The 17,900-nt window shown below is 42.5% G+C and overlaps 1 protein-coding gene across 1 annotated transcript in view; it reads right to left on the minus strand.

Moving 5' to 3' along the window:
- Nucleotides 1-17,900, minus strand: part of LOC102910446 (contactin-associated protein like 5-1) — a 925,656-nt gene that overhangs the window by 489,074 nt on the left and 418,682 nt on the right. The window contains exon 4 of the mRNA XM_076547182.1: nt 14,554-14,701. Within this exon, the coding sequence (XP_076403297.1) occupies nt 14,554-14,701 (148 nt within the window). The remainder of the gene's footprint in view (nt 1-14,553; nt 14,702-17,900) is intronic.

Genomic DNA, 17,900 nt, shown 5'->3' on the forward strand with positions numbered 1-17,900 from the left:
CCTTGTGTTCTGTTTCTAACAATTGTTCTCTGCTCTCAGTCAGTGTGCTTGTCATCTGGGCTGTCAGTTTTGTGATGTAAAAAAATAAACAATAGTGCTTTCCCCACACAGAGTCTTCAGTTCTTTTATGAAATGAGGGTCAACATTTCTCACAGCATGGACCCATAGTTGGTATGTTAAGGAGTCCCTTAGGAGACTTCGATGTCCTTGAGTTCCAAGGACTGTTCGGGTCCCTTTGCTATTTTTCTGCTGCATGTACCAGGCTAGCTGGTGCACAGCTCCTGAGAGTTCCTGATTTCACCCACAATGCCGGTGACCTGGAACACAACTGTTAGCTACTTACTGGAGTGAATAATCTTTCTCTCTTTCTCAAATTTGACTTTTAAGATCTCATTATTATAAACTCTATTCAGTGTAATCTGTAGTTTGTTTCAGTTATGATTTATTGGCAGATATTTCCAGACAATGATGGATAGGCCAGTCATGGTCCTGAGAATCCCCCAGGAAGGGTGGGTGGTGTATCTCCCCAGGCTGGCCTTCCAGGTCAAGACAAACCTTGCCTGGCCATCTCCCCCACCCTCCCCAGGAGTTCCAAAATGTCAATGAGGGCTGATTTCTTACTGGCCTCATAATTGCTGACCCAGATGTCAAGCTTATTTTCTGAAAAAGACAGAGTTCTCCAGGCAAATTCTGGCATGTTTGATCGGTTTTGGAAACCTGTCAACAAACCAGCTTTAAAAAGGGCTTTTCTGACTAAAACAGTCCAAGCTTGAATTCCCAAGTGGGCTGAAGTACAACTCTGGCGAGGGCCTGAGAGGAGGTTTGTGTTTCAGAGTTAGAAAGCTGAAGGTCAAAGCTGACAGGAGAAAATACTGACCCACCCAGAGACAATTAGTCTCACTTGGACTCTTCAGCTACTCAGAATGAACAATAGTTTCAATGCAAATGCATTCTAAAGCTTTTCTCATGATACATTATATGAAAATATTATATTCACATCATATGCTTACACTGAAGACTTGAGGGCTTTGGCTTGTAATCTACAAACCACAAAAGTTTCCACAGTCAGTTTGAATTTTCACCTATCTCCCATCCACTCTGTGACTTTTCCAGGCCTTATCAGCAACTTTGGTAACCTCAGATAAACCCTCAATTAAAAAAAAAAAAAAAAGAAGAAGAAGAAGCTTCCAGAGTAAACTGTCAAAACTTAAGAATAGCTCTTCTAACAAAATTTCAGGAATTCCTGTGTTTGGTGAGCAGGTGAAAGAAATAGGAAAAGGATCAAGGCAACTTAAAAGGAAAAGTTAAAACAAATAAAAGCCACAACTCTGGATTCCAATCCTAACCCAAGCACATGTGCTTTAGGATTCTTGTAGTCAGATATTCATCCATCCATCCATCCATCCATCCATCCATCCATCCATCCATCCATCCATCCATCCACTCACCTACTCACAGATCTTTCCATTCTTCCTTTCTTCCTCCTTCCTTCCCTCCCCCTCCCACTCCCTCCCTCCCTCCCTCCCCCTCTCTCCCTCTCACCCTTCTTCCTTCCCTCCTTCCTTCCTCTTTCTTATTTTTCTGAAACAGAGTCTCCCCTGGGACAGTTTGCCTCAAACTTGCTGTGATACTGAGGACATCCTTGAACTTCTGATCTTCTTTACCTCCTGAGTGCAGGGATTCCAAGTGTGCACCACCAAGCCTGGTTTATACCATCTAGGGATTGAATACTGGGAGTCATCTTGCCAAAGAGGTAGTCTACCAACTATGTTCTATCCTCTGTCATCAAACTAGTTTCTTTTAATGAGGGTTTTCTATATATGTTGGTTTTATATATATATATATATATCTGTGAACATACTTAAAGTTTTATTATAATTAGACTGTTCACAAATTACAAAGATCATATCAAAATCATGTTAGAGAACTGTAGTAGATTTTTTTCTTTTGTTTGTACCTGAACTCAATGTTGGCATTGAGCATGTTTCTCTCTCTCTCTCTCTCTCTCTCTCTCTCTCTCTCTCTCTCTGTGTGTGTGTGGTGTGTGTGTGTGTGTGTGTGTGTGTGTGTGTGTGTGTGTGTGTGTGTGTATACACAAGAGCATCTGTATGCCAGAGCACAGACAACCTGCAGTCTTGTTTCCAGGAGCCATCTACACTAAAAGTAGGACAGCCTGCCCCAGGTACTTGTCTGTCTCTGTCTCCCACAGTCTGTGCCATCAACCCAGATCATTGTAGCCCAGCCTCCCCCCCATGGGTTCTAGGTACCCAACTTTTGTTCTCATGTTTGCATTGCAAGCACTTTACAACTAAACCAGTTCCATTTAGGGCGAGTTCTGAATTCATTTTGATCTCTTCTCTCTCTGATGCAAAGAGGATGGCGATGATGGGAAAGGCCATCTGGGAGATCACACACAATACTGTGGACATAAAGGAATCACCATGATGGAATGATACCTAGTAAAGAGAAGTGTTGATGTGCTTCCTACAATTCATTACTCCAACAGGCTTTGTGGGAGTAAAACAGTAAGATATGAGTAACTAGGCAGGGACAAGAAGAATGGAGTGGGACGTTGTGGAGCAAACCAGAAGATGAGATTTGAATGAAAGGTGCAACATGGGCACTCATGGGGACTCATCTAGGCAGATTAACCAAAGTTTCACTATGGAGCAACATTTCATAAATATTTTTCACACGTCACCAGAAGGAAGGGGATGATTCTGGAAAATGCTGACGGTTGGAAAGCAGCCCTCATGAGAATACAGATTTTAGCTGTGTCTCTGGTTTACTTCATTCTCATGGTCTTCTCAGATGAAACATACAGATGCTCCAGTAAGGCCATTCATTTAACATTTAAAGGAGCTGTGAAATTGGAGCAGAACGTTACTGACAGTAGCTCTGGTGTTCTATGGAAACATTGGCCATGGGCCTGAGGAGATGGCACACTCAGTAAAGTGCATGCTGCGAATGTGTGCGGACCTGAGTGCAGCTCTCCCGCTCCCATTTAAAACGCCAGGTTCAGGGCTGGGGTAACTCAATGAATAAAAGCATTTGCTTCACAAGCAAAAGGTTCTGAATCTCCAGAAACTGCACTAAAGGAAATAATATAAAGGAGTGTAGCCATTTGCATATCTGCCATTACAAGACAGTGATGGAACAGAATAATTGATGTTCTTCTCTGGCCGCCGCACTCACAAGAAAGCATGGACCCTGACACACGTCTTCCATATAGATAAACCACACACACACACACACACACACACACACTCAGAGCCACACAAACAAAAAAGCCAGGTAACACTAGTTAGCTAATAATCTCATAGCTGTAGAGGTGAAGTCAGGAGGATCCCTGGGACTTGTTGCCCACTCAGCATAGGAAATTCAGTGAATTCCAGGTTCAGTGAGAGACTTTTTTCAATAAGAATAAAATGTCTTCTCCTGGGCTCCATATGCACATACATACACACATATACCATATATACACACAACACAAAAAACAAAAGTTTTCTATGATTTCATGTTTTGGATAAATTCTATGCTCTTCACGATTCTGCCTGGGTGCTTAGCATTGCGGCCTGTGAGTCAGCACATGAATCACTGAAGTGACCACATCCACAGGGACTGAAGGTAAAACAAGCTCTCAGGCAAGGCCCTGGCCTCTCTGTGAAAACTGGCTGCAGAGTGACTGGCCCAGCTATGAGGGCAGGCTACCGCTTAAATCACCATGGTTAGCATAAGGCAAGCAGAGCTTCAGAGCCGTGCAAGCAGCCCATCTATGAGGCCCCATTCATCAGCGCAGACTTGCTACCCTGGATATTTCTCTCCTTCCCCAGCTTTACCTACAAGGACTTGGTTTCTTCAACCTCTATTCACAGATATGAACAGAGTTTGTCTTTGATGTGTGTGTGTATGTGTGTGTGTGTGTGTGTGTGTGTGTGTGTGTGTGTGTGTGTGTGTATGTGTGTGTGTGTGTACATTTTTGTGTGCATAAAGAGGCAGCTATGTGCACAGTGTGTGTGAAGGCCAGAGGATAACCTTGGGTATTGTTCCTCAGGCTCCATCCACCTTGGGATTTGGGAACAGGGTCTATCACTAGACTGTAACTCACCAAGAGGACTAGTAGATAGGCTGGCTAGTATTCCCCAGATGTCTGCCTGACTCCATCTGCCCATCCCTAGGATTACAAGCGTGGAGGCATCTGCTCACCATTTTTCTAAACAGGGGTGCTGGGGATGAAAATCAGATCCTCCTGTTTGCAGGCAATATTTACTGACTGAGCTCTCTCCCCAGTCATGGGCATCCTTTGACAGCTTCCTGAAGATTCTCACAGTCCATATTTCTACTGGGCAAGGGTTGTCTTCCGTACCTCCACAGCCCAAAGACAGTGGTGAAGGACAATTGACTAACATATATCAATGGTAGAAGGAGCATTTAGATTCTCAATCAATTAGAAATGTCATAAAGAGGCCATGGGTTAAGACAGAAGCCTTTGGTGTTTCTGTGTACTACACCTCTGTTGCCTGTATCTATCCCTTTTATATTCAGTTATTTCTAGCAAGACAGATGGCAGGACCCTTGCATTAGTCTAATTTTTGGATACTTCTGGACCTCTGTTTTCTCATCTCTGGGGTGAAAGAATTACAATGATCTGGTGAGAGTCCAACTCTTGCTACTAAGTACCATATAACAAAGTGGGATCTGGGGCCTCCAAGTCTCAGATCTCACCACGGTCATATTGCACTCCACACCTCCAAGGCCGTCCTGGCTGTGTATCAGGCCTTCCAGCATTCCCATGAGAAGATTATACTGACCTTAGGACCCCAAAGATGAAATCTACAACTTTCATGACTTCTGCTGCTTCTGACAAATGGCTCTGGGTGATAAGAACAACAGCAAAGAAGATGGCTGAAGCAGAGACGATACAGGATTGATTTGGGGAAAGAGAGCATGACTTTGGCTCAGAGGGTGATGAATTTTGGATGATATCACTTGGCAGTAATTAACCAAATAGGAGCAAGGTCTTGTGTAGAGGGAGGAACCTGGGGTATAAAGAGAGGGTTGTAATTCTTAATGAGTCTGGGGAGCCTGGCAGATCATTATGCTTTATCAGAATTTATAATGCTTTTTAAAATTAATTAGCTTCCCATACATAAAGAAATTCAAATAGAAGCCCCAGAGAAAATTCAATGTAGCTTAAAGTCTCCAGATGGCTTGATGGAAGAGGTCAAAATCCTTTAGGACCAGGAATGTAAAACCTCAACCATTTACCTGTAAAGTACCAGAAAGCTGTGTACCTGAATAGAAAGGAGGAAAGAACGGGGAATGTGTGACCTAAATAGCCAAGGAACAAAGCTTATTTGGGAGCTAATCACATGCCAAACCCTGCTTTAAGGAATCAGAGGCATTAAAGCAAGCAGGTATTGTTTCCATTTTTACAGAGGACTTGAGATTGCCCAAGGTTACAGACAGGGTTAGTGCTCAAGTCAGGTCACCCAGCCATTCTGGTGTTTTAAGCCCAGTCCTTGTGTTGAATATGGCCATGTATGACTTTAGAAAGCTTTCAAGAAAGCTGTGAAGATAGTTCCACTGGTAAAGTACTTGCCACACAAGTGTGTGGACTTGAGTTCAATTCCCAGTGTGTGGGAGGGTGCATGTGCACCATAGGATAACTCTTGGGAGTTGGATCTCTCCTTCCCCTGTGTGGGTCCCAGGGATCCAGGTCAGGTTATTAGGCTTCATGGCAAGAGCCATTACCCACTAGGCCATCTTACTGGCTCTGCTTGAAAATTCTTAAGACCCACAGTTACTTATAAAAATGACAGGGCAAACTAAGAAGGAATTAACTACAAAAAAAAATAGTTACATAGAAATGGAGTTTGAGACAATGGGCTTAAACTCTGGCTCTTTATCATAACTACCCATAAACAACAGAAAGACTCCGGTGGTCAGAGTAGGTATTTTTATGTTATTTTTCTTTTGAGACAGGGACTCTGGCCCATACTGGCTTTGAACTGGCTATGTAGCTGAGGCTGACCTTGAACTTCTGATCCTTCAGCCTCTACCTCCTGATTACAGGAAGCACATTATGCCAGCTTTATATGGTGCTAGCAACTGAGGCTGTGCTTTCCGCATGCTAGGCCAGCATTCTTCTAATAGAGCTGCACTCCAGGCTCCAGGGACTTATTTAGGAACCAAAGGAAACAAGTGATTCTTATGCAGAATTAGGTGTGAGGGTGCAGGTGAGGGACACAGGAGTGGAGATGTGTGAGTATAGGAGTTGTTGCTCCTGGCAACAATTCAGCGTTGTCCCTGGAGCCTCTTAATGGCTTGTGTTCAGAAATTGTAGGTTGCTGTTTTTGACTTTGGGAGTGAAAAACGAGCCTGGGTGTCGTAAGATTGATTATGATCTTTTTCTTCCAAGAAAATGTTTTATGCCGCATGATTGAATACTTCCAGACATAAATGCAGGGCCACAAGGGAAGAGTAGTGCCAACTTTGTTCAGACCCCACCTTACCTCAGCAAATATGGTTTATGACATTAGAGATGCTGTGTCTTAGATGTTCAATTACTACTGAGTGAAATTGGCCCTATCTGTGCAGAGTACTAGGGATCCAAGAACATGACCTTCTTGGTAGGTGATACAGGTAATTTTCAATGAAACATACCTATAAATTATTAAATAAAGTCATTTAAAACAGATGGATGGATGATAAATAACAGATGATAGATGAATTATTAGGTAAATTATGATAAATAATAGAAAAGACATGATAGGCAGATGATGTTATCTCCATCCGTTGCTATTTGTTCTTTTAGAACTTAGAAACCTCATGGAAGGGGATGAGGATTCTGCCAGCAACACTCTCTATTAGAAATCCAGCCTCAGTAAGGCTTCCCCAGTCAAACTCTGCTAAAGGTTCTGTGAGCCCAATCTGATAATGTTTTTTTTGCATGAATATATGTATCTATCTAAGTGTTAGCTGTCTGTCTAACCGCTGCTTATTCTTTCACTTTCTCTTGCTACATACTTAATAAGCCCACTCATTCTAACCAAAAGTATGACTACTGTATCTCATTCTCTGGACAGTACAAAACAACTTGCTAAGTAATTGAGAATGAATTTCTCAGGATCTTGGGTGTACCTCAATGAGGTGGGACCAGAGGCATGAGCCACCATACTATGTTAAGAGTGTGCTGGGAATCAAACTCAGATCTAGGCAAATAGTCAACCAACTGAGGTACATCCTAAGGTTACGAATTCTACCAATTTTTATCAATATACTGAGGCAGAGCTCGAGATTTACTGGCCCACAGAAACAAATGTTATTCCCTTAAAAAAATAGAAATGGCTGTATTAACAAAAAGTAATTCTATATGAACCTGCCCGCCTAAGCCAAGACAATGAGACTGGCCTACCACATGTATCTACCCATTCAACAAATAAGCAGTTTTAATGCTCCTAAATCTGCTTATTCTGTCATGGTCTTTAACCTACCTGCTAGTGCAAGGAACTGGAAAGTTAAATGGGTATCAACTTAGCATCAACAAATAGACAGGAGTCTGGTTTGTGGTACCATGCAGTAAATGAAGTCACACCTTAGAATCACACATTATTAGCAGGTGCACAGGAAGTAAGTCAGGTACTTTTAAGGGGCATTAGAATGTACACCTTTGAGAATGTCACTGATAAACTGAAAATCACAGTGACATACAGCCAGGGGAAATGTTATTATTTGTTCAAGGACGTGCAAAGGTCCTGAGGTACTGAAGTCCTGGCACAAGTAAGGAACAATGAGGTTGTTGGGCCAGAAAGCAGGAAAGAAAGATAAAGGCAGGGATAGAAAGAGAGGAAGAGCAGTATAGGGAGGGAAGAGAAGAGGAGGGATGAGGAGGGAAGGTGGGGGAAGAGGAGGGGAGAGAAGAGAATTATAGGGGAATGTTCACTGGGAATTTTGGTTGTGGAATCTCAATTATATTAGAGAATCAGGCAACTGGGGAAATATGTGATTATTATTTATAAAGATCATTTTGGCATTTATGAAATGTAGAGGTGGTGGCATGAGGATGAGTGCAGAAACTACTGATATCCAGCAGCTGAGCACAGAGGCTTTACCACACAGTGGGAGATGTGGGTTCAGGGTGTTGGCTGGTACAGCTTCTGTGACTTGTGGGATGGTTACTAGACAAGACAATAGAGGAAAGAGCAGTGATAAACTCCTTCTCAGGATCATACACCAACAGGCAGAGTGTAGTGGCCGTTGGCTGAGACAGAAGAGATGGGGAGAATAAAATCTGCAGACACTGGGTAGCCAAGATTCTTTTTGTCTATATTAAACTGGAGACATTTAACACATTTTCATGTCAAGCAGAAAGTGGGCAACTGTGTATTAATATTTCCATAGGCCAAGCTGGAAGACAGAGATGTGGAAGTCATAAATGTGTAAGGGATGTTCACAGCCATGGGACCCTATGAGTTTAGCAACCACGAGCTACAGACAGAAAAGCTCAGAGACCTGAAGCTAATGGGAAACCTGGTGGGAAAAGGGGTCATAAGTGAAAAGGGTGGAAAGATATATCTGCTTTTCTTAAAAAACAAAAGAAAACAACAAATAATAAATTTTTATTTATTCTTTGAAAACTTCAGAGTCATAATCCCTTCTTCACCTTCCCTTGCTTCCTCAACACATCAACCTTCCTACTTTCCAGTTCTTAAAAAGAAACCTGCAGAGCCAATTAATGACTAAAAATGTACACAGCAACCCACCCCTAGTCCCCAAACCCAGAGAACATCCTAGAAGAGGTGGTAGGAAGAATCTAAGAACTAGAGGTTTGGGAGGGTGCTCTGAAATGCTATCTTCTGCTTTTGTGTCTCAGTATCTTGTTATGCAGTCCAGGCTGGCTTCAAGTTCCAACTCATAATATTTCTGCTTGTTTAACTCATGGGTGCTGAAATTGCAGATGTATGCTATGACACTGGCCTTAAAAGATTCTGTCTCTGTCTGTTTGTCTGTCTGTCTCTGTCTCTCTCATGTGTGTGTGCATGTGTGTGTTGTGTTTGTGTTGTATGTGTGTGTTGTGTGTGTGTATACGTGTCTGGGTGTCTAATTTGAGGAGGACACAGGAAAGGGTTAATATTGGTTATCTTCCAAGATAAATGAAGACTCCATGGGAATAGGAAGAGGCAGAGTGCTAGAGAGGTCCACAGAAATCCACAAAGATACTTCCACAATAGATTACTGGCAATGGTCGAAAGAGTGCCTGAGCTGACCTACTTTGCTGTTTGGATGGCTGAACACCCTAACTGTCATGATAGAACGCTCATCCAGTGACTGATGGAAACAGATGCAGAGATCCATGGCCAAGGTAGATCCAGGAGTCCAATCAATGAGACTGAGGAGGGACTGTATGAACGAGACCATGATTGGAAAAAGCACAGGGACAAATAGCCAACTAGTGGAAACACATGAACTATGAACAAATAGCTGAGGAGCCCCCATGGAACTGGATCAGGCCCTCTGGATAAGTGAGACAGTTGATTAGCTTGAACTGTTTAGAAGGCCCCTAGGCAGTAGGACCGGGACCTATCCTTGGTACATGAGCTGGCTTTTTGGAACCTAGGGCCTATGCTGAGACACTTTGCTCAGCCTTGGTGCAGGGAGGAGGAGACTGGACCTGCCTCAACTGAATCTACCAGACTGGGCTGACTCCCCAGGGGAGACCTTGCCTTGGAGGAGGTGGGAATGGGGGATGAATTGGGAGGGAAGGCTGGGGGGTGAGAGGAGGGAGGACAGCGGAATCCATGGCTAATATATAAAATTAAATTAATTATAAAATAAAAATATTTTTTAAAATATTGGGTATCTTCTTCTACAACTCTTCTCCTTATTTTTTTGAGACAGGGTCTCTCACTAGACCTGCAGTTCTACAATTTGGCCAGACTCGTTGACCAGCAAGCCTCAGAGCCTGAATCTGTATCCTCAGCAGTAGGATCATAGATACATGCTGGCAGACCCAACTCTTTTTATTTTAAACATCTGTTCAGGAGGGTCACTTTAGGTCACCATGCTCAGCAAGCAAGGACTTTATTGACTAAGACATCTCTCCAGCCTTAAAGATGCTTTTTTAAAGTAAGTCAAGTAGTAGCTTGAAATAATGACTATGGGAGGTATTTGGCTATGTGGAGGCCATTGGCAAGTCTTGATGGAAATAGTTATCTCATTGAAACAGTAAGTAGAGTGTTTATACATCATCAGGAGAATTAAGCCAGTGTGAATTTCACAGAGCAGACCCTTCATTGATGGGCTTGAAACTGGGAGGAGCTGAAGGTGCTGTCCTAATGGAGAATGCCTTTCTCATCCTGACACCTCAGTTCTGCTCTCTAACCAGCCCACTGTTTGAATCAAACTCATTCAAACTGTGGTGTGTTATCCCCTTTATTTAAAAATCATTTGATTTCAGGGCTGGAGAGATAGCTCAGAAGCAAACAGTACTAGCTGCTCTTCCACAGGACTTGGGTTCAATTCCCAGTACCCACACAGCAGCTCACAACTCTTCTAATGTCCTGCCTTGGCTTCTTTGAGTATGGCATTTATGTGACACATTGACAGACATGGAGGTAGAACACCCATACACATAAAATTAAAAGTAAAAACAAATAAATAAAATCAACTGGTTACAGACCTAACCTATACAACATCTCAGCAACTCTTGGAACAGTATGTGGCTGTATACCTTGGGGCAAGAGCCGAGCCAAGTTGACCCATCCAGATAACCCTCAGTTGTCTAAAGACTTTGGTGAAGTTCTATGCAAATAGAGGCAGGGATAGAGAGCAATAACTAAGGACAGATTTTAGAAAAAGCATTGTGTAGAAAGAAGATGATTAAAAGGAGAGGGAGGTCCTAAACAGGGCCACAGGGTCTTTGGTTAGGGTTGTTTGGTGGCAGATATGGCAGGGTTTTATGTTAATGGGAACAGTCTGGGGACAAATGGGGATACAGTGATGGTGGAAGGCTGTGCCTGTGGTGTCTATTCTCAGTTGTGAACTTGACATGCCTGAAAGGAATGTCCTCCATAAAATCTGCCTGTGCACATATTCATAGGGCATTCTCTTGATGGCTAATTCATGAAAGAGGACTCCTCCCACTGTGGGCAGTGCCATTCTTAGGCAGTTGGGTGTGGGTGTGGACTATATAAGAATAAAGGTGGCTATGAGCTGGGGAGTTAACCAGTAGCATAATTCCTCCATTGATTCCACTTCAGGTTCTACCTCCAGGTTCTTACCTTGAGCTCCTGCTCTGGTTGTCCTCCATCATGTACTATAAATCAAACAAACCCTTCTTACCCCAAGTTGCTTTGGTCAGTGTTTTAGCATATCAACAGAGGAACAAACTAGAACAGACTGGATCCAGAAGCCATGGTGAGGGCTTGGGTTTTCATACAGAGAGACATATGTGTAGGATCATGGGAAATCAATGCCAGCTACTGGTATAAAACTAGGAAGTTCTTTCTGTCTTGACTAGCTCCCCAAGATGGATAACACCCCACTGATGGTCAGTTTTACTGGGTGAACTCCATCATTTTAGATAATTCACTAGATATAGGGGAGCCTGCAGTGGAGGGTGCAGGCCTGGGTTCCCACAAAGTCAGGAGTATCTTAGATTGAACCAGAGTTGGATTTAGCAGATCTATGGGTACATTTCTACTTCATAAAAAACGTACATGCTTTCTTGGGAGGAGATACTTCATTGCATAGATTATGAATGAGCCCATCACTGGAGAAAACTAAAATGTTGCTCAAGGATACCTTCCAACACAAGGGCATTAGTTGGATCCCTAGGCCTGGTAGGAGAAGGCTGGAGTGCTGGGAAGGGAGAAACAAACAGAGGCCTGGGTTCACTGTCTGGCCAGCCTGGCCTGCTAGTCAAGCCCCAGGAGAGGTTATATGTGCTTATAGGTCCAGCCTTGGAGAGGGAGAGACTATGATCCCTAGGGTTCACTGGCCTATCAATCCCCAGGCCACCAACAGGTCCTGTCTCCAAAAAACAAGGTGAGCAGTAACTGTGGGAGGACAGCTGATGTTGACCTCTGGCCTCTACACACATGCCCACACAAGTACTGGCAATCCTGTACAGACACATGTATCAACACACACATACATACATACACTTAATGTAATAGCTATAATCTAAGTGAAACCATGATCCTTTGGGGTGGGCATACAGGGTGAGTGGATTAAAGGTATAATAATGAAAAACCAAAGTCATTCTGGGGGAAAAACTGAAGTATGGAGACATTTGAAAGTCTAATAAAAATCACCTGACCAGGGCTAGCAATGACTCCTTAGTAAGTAAGCATACTTGCTGCCAAGCCTTATAACCTTATGTCATGTATGTGTGTGGACATGTACACACACACAAACACACACACACACACACACTCTAAAATGTAATTGAAATTATTAGACCCAAAGAGGTCACTGCATAAATAACATAAATAAACTTTCTCAGGTGCTTTTTCATCATGAAGTTTCTTAACAAATACGTAAGCAAATACCAACAACAACAGCCACAGACTCTTCCTAGAAGTGATAAAGGGTCCTCACTAAGAAACAAGGTATGGAAGAAATTATAAGCTCCAGACTTCAGGTGGCAAAGTTCTTCCTTGACTAGACTGTCAATGCATCTCTTGTAAATTATACTCTTTCTAAAAGTGCATGTTCACGATAAATACAGTCATTTCTCCAAAAAAAAAAATCTCTTCCCCACAGGGCTTCATTTTTCTGACAGATATACCTTCACCTATAGTTTGCTTGAGGAACCATTAGCATTCTATTTTTTGTATTTTCATTCCCCCAAATCTTAATTCAGTGCTTATGACATTGGGGAAACAAATGTGTTTTCATGGATTACTTCAAATGCTTCTGAGGGCAGTGCTGTTTTGACCTGGTTTTGATGAACAGCACTAGTGTGTCATACGTGAGCTCCTTCCATGACCCAACCCAGTAATTCACTGAACTGTTGTGATAGTTTTCATTGCCTATATGACAGCAAGGAATCACCTATGAAGAGAACTTCAGTCAGGGAGTGTTTAGATTTGGTGGCCTGTGGCCATGTCCATGGGAGAATTATCTTGATTATGTGAGGACATACCCACCCTGGGTGGCTCCACTGCCTGAGCAGGGTATCCCTCCCTTGCTGAGAGTGATGGAACAAGCTGAGTCTAGCATGTGGGCTGCATGCTTTGCTCTGCTCCTAACTGTCAGTGTGATGTGACTGACCTCTTCAGCTTTCTGCCACCTTAATTGCCTGGCAATGTTGATGGGTTGTAACCCGGGACTCTGAGCCGAAATAACTATCTCCTTTCCTTTTAAGCCGTTTTGTCGAGGTATTTTATCTCATTAATAGGAAAGAGAGCTAAGATAACTACAGTTTTAAAAAAGTGTGTTGATAGAGTCAGTTCACTACTTATACATCATTGGATATTGATACAGCAAATAATCACATGAATGCCACTGCTTAAAAGAAGGAAATCAATTTATAATGACACACTTCCCATGTTCAGCATCATGCTTACAGGAGAGAAGTAGGATAGCAGCATTCCCCCATGACTCCTTTCTTCTGTAACTCTCTTCAGTTCTTTCCATGTTGCAGCCTCCTTATGCTTACAGTGGATCCCTACTTCAAGTTCACTATCAACATCTCTCAGGATAACACATGGATACTATGATTGCAGAAGAAGAGAACTGCATGAGTTACCTAGGGTGCAAATTTCCTTTTCTTCTAGAATGCAAAGAAAGAGAGCAGGTTCCCTTCACGCTTCTAGGGTAGAATAAGAACTTCTCAGTACATCACCACATTTTGGGGGGAAAGCTGAGCATAGATATTTCTGATTGCAAATGGCAAATGGTTACTCAAGTCCCAAGAGTCCTTAACTTTGAACTTTTTGTTGAGGCTTTATTGCATTATTCCCTCATCCTATAGACCCCTTTAGAGTATAAGAACATTTCTACTTCTCAGCTGATGTACACATTTTCGTGTGTGTGTGTGTGTGTGTGTGTGTGTGTGTGTGCATTATTTAAAGTCTAGAATAAAATGAGATAACTACAGGCTGGGGAAATAGCTGTGATTTGAAAGTACTTGCCTGGCAAACATAAAGATCTGAATTCCATTCCTAACGCACACATCAAGTTGGAGGTAAGAGTGTGCACATTAGGAATCCCAGCAGCGAGGAAATGGGAATGACAAACCTTGGTGGGTCACTGGTAAGCCAGCATAGGCCCAGCTGGAAGTTCCATAATACTAGGTTAAATGATGGACTGTGTTCTTCAGGAACACTGGAAATTTCTGTCTGCCCTGCTTTTGCACCTCCACACATGAATACACACACACACACACACACACACACACACACACACACACAAACACACACACATACACACACATATACACACACACACACACAAATTATAATTACCCATATGAATAATCGTGTATTGCATGGGCAACATCATTCACCCCCTCAGCTGTGTGACTTTGAACATGTGGGTACTTACTGTAGGCGCATCCATAGACCTCCACTCTCATGCCAATCTTCCCACTCGGATTCCACTCCAATGGCACAAAGCGAACAAATCGGGTTCTCACGGAGTGGAGCAGCTTGTGGTGCACCACACCGTCAGCATTCATGTTTCCTGCAAATGTCTGAAGAGAGAGGGCAACTCAGTGAGCTCTACAGTACCAAGACATGTCAGCATAAGTATGCGTGCTTCTCCAATCAGACTTTTGGCGAAGGACCACAGCAAAAGCCCTCGTTTCTCTGACATTGATCTAATGTGGGCGACAGTCCTGCCACATGCATTACACTTTTTTCATTAGCACAAAATACTATATTTTATGATGTTCTTCTCCCTACCATCCATGTCTATCTATGTTTTATGAATAAAGAAAACTGCAAGCTATGACACTTGAAGATTTTAAAGTTAACAACCGTATACAGTTTCAGTTTCACACATGTCCATACCATAAGATAGCTGACAATGCCCTCCAGGAAAGAATAGGTTTTTTTTCTGAAATAATTGTCAATGTTTTTTGAGGCCATTTATTGCACCAAGCATGTAACATCCTCATTACTAAATAAATAAATGAATAAATAAATGAACAAACCTAGTACAGGAAGGGAAGGACAAAAGGAAGTGAATCTTCAAATCACTCAGTCACTCAGTAGTTAAAAATTAGCCTGAGGTTCAGTTCCATGACTGTCCTATTCAAAGACTCTTGCTTATTTTTGTAGTACCCACTCTCTAACTCCACAATCCGCAGGGTTTACAGGAAGGAACCATCACAGTCTAGCTATATATATGGTTCATTTTTTCTGTTCATTTGTGAATGATGTTTATTTGAAAAAAATCACACATGGTCTGAAGAGATGGTTCCATGCTTGCTGCTTAGCCCACTACCCAGGACTAGTGTGGTCAGGGATCTCAGAGGAAAACATAAAATTGCCACTTTAATAAACCAGAATAATCTCTAACTACATTCTAATATTTATCCTTATACACACAGGTAAATGAAGTCCTCACTGCCTCATCAAGGAAAGTTTTGAAACAGGTAGAGAAAACATCACAGAAAACTGATCAAAATGCAGATAAAAAGTAATTATATGAAGTCCAGTGCCAACTGATGCATCTACAACACAACTCCTGAACGAAAGGCTGAGGGATCATCATGGAAGAGATGGAGGAAAGATTGTTAAAAGCCAGAGGAACAGGAAGTTTCCTGTGAGATTGAATCTCCTAGGCATGTCAGGGAAGCTCCATCCATGAACTCTCAACCACTTGGCTGCCTAAGTAAGATCCAAGCAAGCCCAACACCAATAGACACGTTAACAGGAAAGGGAAGTTCATGAGGCTTCAACCCTAGACAAAGAACTATAAGCAACTAAGGAATGCTGAAAGCAGAATAGTCTTCCCTCTTCTCTCTCTTTGATTGGACTCCTGGAGCTCTGCCTGGTGTTTGGCTGTGGATCTCTGCATCTGCTTCCATCAGTCATTGGAGAAAAGCTCTGTGACGACAGTTAGGGTATTCACTGATCTGATCACTGGGGTAAGCCAGTTCAGTATAGGCACCCTCTCCACTATTTCTAATAGTTCAAGCTGGGGTCATCCTTGGGGATTCCTGACAACTTCCTTAGAACCAGGTTTCTCTCTATCCCCATGATATCTCTCTCTATCATTGTATCTCTTTCATTACTTTCCCACTTCAATCCTGTTCCAGCTCAACCATCCCATTCCCTTATGTTCTCATCCTCTATCTCCTACCCTCCATTGTCCACCCCTTATCCCCAGTTTACTCATGGAGATCTCATCTATTTCCCCTTCCCAGGGTGATTCATGTGTCCATCTTTGGGTCTTCCTTGTTAGCTAGCTTCTCTGGAGTTGTGGGTTGTTGTCTGATAATCCTTTGCTTTATATCTAGTATCCATTTATGAGTGGGTAGTGCATCAGGATCATGATGGGAAAACCTACAGAGACAACCAAACCAAATTAGTGGGAACTCATGAAAGTTGGATCAATGGTTGTGGAGCTTGCATGGGACTGGACTAGGCCCTCTGCATGGTGAGACAATTGTGTAGCTTGATCTGCTTGGGGGCTCCCTGGTAGTAGGATCAGAATCCATCCCTGGTGCATGAGCAGGCTTTTTGGAGCCCACTATGTAGGATGGGACACGTTGTGCAGCCTTGAGGCAGGGGGAAGGGGTTGGATTTGCCTCTACTGGATGTGCCTACCCATGGGAGACCTTGCCTTCTTGTGGAGGGAAGTACAGGTTGGGTTGGGAGGGGAGTCCTGTGGGGGAGGAGGAGGGAAGAGGGGGATCTTTGATTGGTATGGAAAATAAATGAAAAAAATTCTCAATAAGAAAAAAAGAATAGTCTTCCCTTGGGAAGTGTTCCTCAACTGGTTATCCACTATCAAATGCTCAGCCCTAAAATCAGAAACATACAGGTTCCTGAACACGTTTTATATGAACACATACATACACAAACACACAGAAAACACAGTACAAGTCCTGATTGCTCCACTTGCATTGTGTCTCATAGCCTTCAACTACATAACTTATTATTTTAGAATTAAGTTGTTTTTTTCTTTAGATGGCATCCAAAGACTTAAACCTCATCTTAAAAAAAAATTGTGATCTAACATCTGTAAGAAAAATCAGCATTTAAACCTTTTAAAGTCCAGAGCTCAGTATCAGCAAGTGAATTTATGCTGTGTACAACTCTTCCCATTGAGTTTGTCCACACTATTGTCTATGTCCCAATGACAGGCTGTGAGCTACCATTCAGTGGTGTGTGTTTCACTGAGTCATGATTGACCTTCTCAGCTTCAGTAATCTATAGTCTACTTGCTCATGTTCAGTTACAACAACCAATAGAGATCTGATTACCCTCTAATGACCAAGTAAACACAAAGGAAAAGATTTTGAGACACAGGGAGGAAGGCAGAGAGAGAGATAGAAAGAGAGGGAGAGAGAGAAAGAAAGAAAGAAAGAAAGAAAGAAAGAAAGAAAGAAAGAAAGAAAGAAAGAAAGAAAGGGAGAAACAAAGAAAGAAAGAGAGAGAGAAAAAGAAAGAAAGAAAGAAAGAAACAAAGAAAGAAACAAAGAAAGAAAGAAAGAAAGAAAGAAAGAAAGAAACAAAGAAACAAAGAAAGAAAGGGAGAAACAAAGACAGACAGACAGAGAGAAAAAGATTCCTAAAGGACACACTTGTGACAATTCCATTGTCTGAATGTATATTGTGTATTCTAAAGTAGGGACACACTGACACCTGGAAGCCAAATGCAAAGCCTTTGAAAACCAACATTGCTAAATGCCATCCAAAGGCCTGTATCTCCAAGAGGGC

The sequence above is a fragment of the Peromyscus maniculatus genome, chromosome 11 (genome assembly GCF_049852395.1).
Source record: "Peromyscus maniculatus bairdii isolate BWxNUB_F1_BW_parent chromosome 11, HU_Pman_BW_mat_3.1, whole genome shotgun sequence".
Taxonomy (NCBI): Eukaryota; Metazoa; Chordata; class Mammalia; order Rodentia; family Cricetidae; genus Peromyscus; species Peromyscus maniculatus.